Source organism: Amaranthus tricolor, chromosome 13 (genome assembly GCF_026212465.1).
Source record: "Amaranthus tricolor cultivar Red isolate AtriRed21 chromosome 13, ASM2621246v1, whole genome shotgun sequence".
Lineage (NCBI taxonomy): Eukaryota > Viridiplantae > Streptophyta > Magnoliopsida > Caryophyllales > Amaranthaceae > Amaranthus > Amaranthus tricolor.
Genome location: NC_080059.1, coordinates 14,841,719 through 14,846,774, shown reverse-complemented (window position 1 = coordinate 14,846,774; position 5,056 = coordinate 14,841,719). Strand labels below are relative to the sequence as shown.

Genomic DNA, 5,056 nt, shown 5'->3' with positions numbered 1-5,056 from the left:
AATTGTTATTCTTTATTGTTGAAGATGTGATGCTAAGTAACTTAATAAACTTATGATGCTAAGTAACTTAATAAACTTTGTTAATATACATTTTATGATTTTAGAGTTCAATTAGCCACCACTTGAAGACAAGAAGTAAATGAACAAGAAAAAGGTGAAGAAAATCAAGAAATGGAAGAGGAACAACAATTGCGAAAAACAAAAGCAAAAATAATAAAGATTGTTGTTTCAAAAAAGAAAAAGTAAGTTATTTAATATGTGATGCTTTCTTAATAAAACCTGATATGTTATTCATAAAATTGTGATGCTTTAGTGTTGAAGTAGCTGCTACTGCAAGAGAAGAAGAAAATGAGCAAGATAAAGGAGAAGAAAATCATGAAGAGGAACAACCTTTGCCAAAAACAACTGGGAAAAGAATAAAAACTGTTGCTTCAAAAAAGAAAAAGTAAGTTTGTTTTAAAATGTGAAGCATTCTTAATACAATGTGATGGGTTATATGAAAAATTGTGATGCTTTCAGTGTAGAAGTAGTCACTACTGCAAGAAAAGAAGATAATGAGCAAGATAAAGGAGAAGAAAATCATGAAATAGAAGAGGAACAACCTTTGCCAAAAACAAAAGGGAAAAGAATAAAAACTGAAAAGAAAAAGTAAGTTGTTCCATAAAAATTTGATGCTTTTATAAAAAATTGTGATTTCTATGAGAACCATGATACTTCATTTGTTTTTTCAGAGTTCAAGTAGTTGCTGTTGCAAGAGGAGAATACAATGAGGACCATGAAGAGAATGTGCCAAAAGTGAACGTAAATGCGGGAATGGAAGAAGAACCTCCATTACCAATAACTAAACGAGAAAGAGTATAAATTGTTTCTTCTACAACAATTCCAAAAAAAAGTAAGTTCTAGACGTAGATGCTTCTGCATAAAATTGTGATACTTCAATGTGATGCTTTCTACATAAAATTGTGATACTTCAATGTGATGCTTTGTTTATACAATTTTGATGGGTTACAGGAGAGAAGGTCAACTTCATATGCTCTCATCTCCTTCTCAAATGGTTTGTTTGTGTGATAAATTAAATGATAAACAAAGGAGTGCTATGAAAGAAATTGGTTTAGAAGGATTGCTTCTGTTGAGAATTAAGATGTCTTATCATGGTATGGCTAAGTACTTTATCAACCAATATGATTTCAGTACTTCAGCTTTCATAGTCAATCAAAACTGCAAGTACACTATAATTGAGTATGATGTCTGCGATATTTTTGGCTTGCCGTTAACTGTTAATGATGTAATTAAACGAACTAATTCAAGTGAAGATATATCTGAGTATGATTTATTTGAGGAATGGCAACAAAAACTAGATTGTGTTGGGGTTAAAGATATATTTGCTGAACAACTACTTTACAAAATGTTGTTGGATTTAACTGATGGAGGCGATGATTTCAAAAGGTTCTTTATAATTTCTGCTTTGATTACATTTTTGGCTCCCAATTCACACCGAACTGTTGATCTTAGTTTACTTAAACCATTGGTTGATGTTAATGAGATAAAAAAATCTTAACTGGTGTGGTTTAGTGTTTGATAGGTTTGGAAGTGGCTTGGAAAGATGCCAAACAAAAAATTTGAAAAATATTGCTTCATGTCTAGCCATATTAGAAATTTGCTTTTACCATCGAGTTAGCTCTCTAGGTATTTTTCCATCATCAAGGTTGCCCTTAATCCAACATTGGACTTATGAGACTTTGAAAAAAGGGAACAACTTGAGTTGAAGGCTAGATCCATTGGACTGGGTGATTTCGATGGAGACACATACCCAATTTCAAAGAAATTAAGAAAGAAATTGTATGATGATGAGGTGGAGCTAGAAGATAATGGAGTGTATGTTAGAATCCCTATTCCCGATGGTTTGTTGGCATCTTCTGATTAACAAATTCATGATACAGCAGGTAATGTAAGTTATATTATTTTTTACATTTAATTTTTTATGAAAACAACCAGTAGCACATTTTAAAATATAAAGTAATAGTTTTTTGTCTATAAGGAAACACATTTCATATAACTTTTTTGTAAGAAGATTAAATTGAACTGTTTTTTCTTATTATATTCTTTTTATTAAGGAGCTTATGGAGGAAGGTAGCAAGATGAAGAGGAACATGGAAATTGTTACTCAACATCATCTATCCAACTGTTCATGTTAAAGGCAAAAGGCAATCAAATACAAGATGTCGGACAATCATCAAACTCTCCAACACTATCACAATGGTATTCAGACCCAAAAGTGATGGAGGAGATTGATAAGATTATGGACAGGATAAGAGTGGTTAAAAAAAGAACAGTCGACATCGACTTACCAAGCTTTGACCTGGGAATATCAGATCTTGAGAAAACACCTTCACCAGCACCGAAGTTGACTGCCAAGAAGAGAGGGAAAAAGAAAATTTGAGTTTGTTTTGATTCCATGTGTGATGCTATCAACATAGAAAATTTATGCTTTCAACACAAAACTGTGATGATTTCAACAAAATGTTGTTATGAATGATAATGATATTAAAAATCTCAACAATATTCTCAAGTAAACATCATCAACATGAAAACAATTGTGTTGACGTGTGATACTTTTGTATAAAACTGTGATGTTTTGTTGTATAGTGCTTTCTAAATCAAACTGTGCTGCTTTTTACAAAAAACTTTGATGCTTTCTAAATCAAATCTGTGTTACATTGATTCAACACAAAATACAATACATGATACACTACCATTTATTTTATAAACGTGTGATGCTTTCCACATAAAATCATGATGCTTTCAACAAAAACTGTGATGATTTCAACACAAATATTGTGATAAATTGAATGATAATGACATCAAAAATAAATTAGTCTACATATAACTAATTCTAACAATTACAATGTTAAAATAAACAGAAATTAGTTTAAAGGAAATTATCTTCTTCATAGAATACAACCTAATAATGTTAAAATAAACAGAAAGTAATTTATATACTACTAATACTAATGATTAGACTACTTTTCTAGAGAATCAATCAGAAATTAGTTTACACTCTGCAACTGCTACACAACTTCAAATATAATTGTTCTTCTGAATTAGGGATTCAATCAATTACCACTATATTTCATCAACAAGTCACCTGTAAGATTTGATGAACAAAATATTTATGTTAAATGTCTAAATGTGGAAAACAGAAACGTTTAATAATGAAAGTATCACTATTTATCAAAGAAAGTACCAACATAAAATTCAATATTTATTAAAGAAAGTACCAACAGAAAGTAACACTTTTATATCATATTGTACTTACTTATTATTTCTTATATGGACACGTACGACTATTGTGACCTGCAACTTTGCCACAAGTTTTACATTGTCTTTGCTTGGTCACCCTTTGCTCCTCTTCATCTTCAGTATCCTTTTGTTTTGGATCTTTTTCTTTCCTCTTGCCTTTTTTATGAGATTGTTTGGGGTTTTTAATTTTAATTGTTTTAGGAGCTTCACAACCCACAAACTTTTTTCTAACTCTTGACGTTTTGTATTCTCAACCCCACGATTCTTTTTTTCTAAAAGCTCAGCTGAATACAACTTCATTTTCTACAAAAGTTCGACCAAATCATCCTCATCATCTTCTACCAAACTAATGCATCGATGTACCTCATTCCAAACATATCCTAAAACCCGTTTTCTAGGTTCCATAGCACTATTACCATCCAATAATGTACCATCAATATCATAGACAGGTGTTTTGCTAGCATCTTTTGTCCACCTTTTCAATATGTAAGGTTCTGGCAGATATTTAACGCCTTTTGCATGCAAAACCCAAAATGCATTCTTACATAAGACTCCTACTCTTTTGAAAAACTTACAAGAGCAATCAACATACAATGTTTTTGCATCATACACAGCTTCAAAAATTGTCACAGTGTTTAAATGTACCACACGATACACATCCTTGCCATCTCTAACGAAATTCTTTTCCAATCCACACTCATCGTGTGCAATAAGAATTTGTTCTTGAAAATCCTTAAAAACAACATCTGTGTAGACACTAGAAGCATGTTTTTGAAGAGGGATAAGAGTCTTCAAAGGTGCAGAATATAACTTGCATTTACTATCTAGTGTCTGCATCATATAACGTTGAACATCCATCGCACTTTGAAACCTCATTTGGAGTTCAACTAATGTAAGAAATTTGTTCACAAAGTAATTGAAAAAATTGTTCTCACTTTCCGAACTAGATGTTGATCTAAACAAACCACCCATATAAAGATTTCTAAAATATGCAGGCACCCACATTTCTCTAATATCATACATACTATTCAACCATTCATTATTTCTTAAATTAGCATGCTCATAATTCGACATCATTTTTGACCACTAATCTTCAAATTCATGGGGCTCATTATCCCTATTATATACAAGTCTATTAATTCTTCTTAAAAACTCATCATTATTACGTAACTCGATAGAAACTTTATCAGTTAGTTTCTTCATTATATGCCAACAACAGAATTTATGAATAGATTTGTCAAAAACATTGGGTAGAGCAATTTTTATGGCTGGATGTTGGTCTGTTATAATGGAATCTGGTTGCTTCCAACCCATTGCCCTCAAAAAAGATTCAAATAACCAAGTATAAGAAGATACATCTTCCCTACTAATAAGACCCACAACAAAAGTAACACATTTTTTGTGATGGTCAACACCCGTGAAAGGAAAAAAAATTTGATTATACTTGTTAGTACCATAAGTAGCATCCACAGATATCGAATCACCAAACAATGAATAGTTTCTCCTACTAATACCATCTGCCTAAATTGCCTTCGATAGAGATTTAGTATCATCAACCTCAAAATCAAAAAAAAAAGTAGGTGAAATTTCTTTCTTCTTAAGAATCATTTCCACAAACATTTTCCCATCAGATTCATTAATAAAACACTTTAAATCCCTATAAAAGTTTTTATAGTTATCAAGTGAAGCACCTAAAATAACTTCCTACTTGTTCTTTCCACATCCTATATGAACTTGTTGGACCTTTATTCAACTT

At 31.3% G+C, this 5,056-nt stretch overlaps 2 protein-coding genes across 2 annotated transcripts in view; one reads left to right on the top strand and one right to left on the bottom strand.

Moving 5' to 3' along the window:
* The window catches only part of LOC130798848 (uncharacterized), a 12,380-nt gene extending 11,519 nt beyond the window's left edge, over positions 1 to 861 (top strand). The window contains exons 3-5 of the mRNA XM_057661946.1: positions 314 to 445; positions 520 to 648; positions 732 to 861. Coding sequence (XP_057517929.1) covers positions 314 to 445; positions 520 to 648; positions 732 to 861 — 391 coding nt within the window. The remainder of the gene's footprint in view (positions 1 to 313; positions 446 to 519; positions 649 to 731) is intronic.
* Positions 862 to 3,603: 2,742 nt separating this feature from the next.
* On the bottom strand, positions 3,604 to 4,377 carry LOC130798847 (protein FAR1-RELATED SEQUENCE 1-like). The gene has a single exon (XM_057661945.1). The coding sequence runs from the start codon at positions 4,375 to 4,377 to the stop codon at positions 3,604 to 3,606; it is 774 nt and encodes a 257-aa protein (XP_057517928.1).
* Positions 4,378 to 5,056: the final 679 nt, after the last annotated feature.

What these genes read in the sequence shown, in the direction of transcription:
- LOC130798847 (XM_057661945.1), bottom strand. Translation starts at nt 4,377, where the DNA reads ATGATGTCGAATTATGAGCATGCTAATTTAAGAAATAATGAATGGTTG.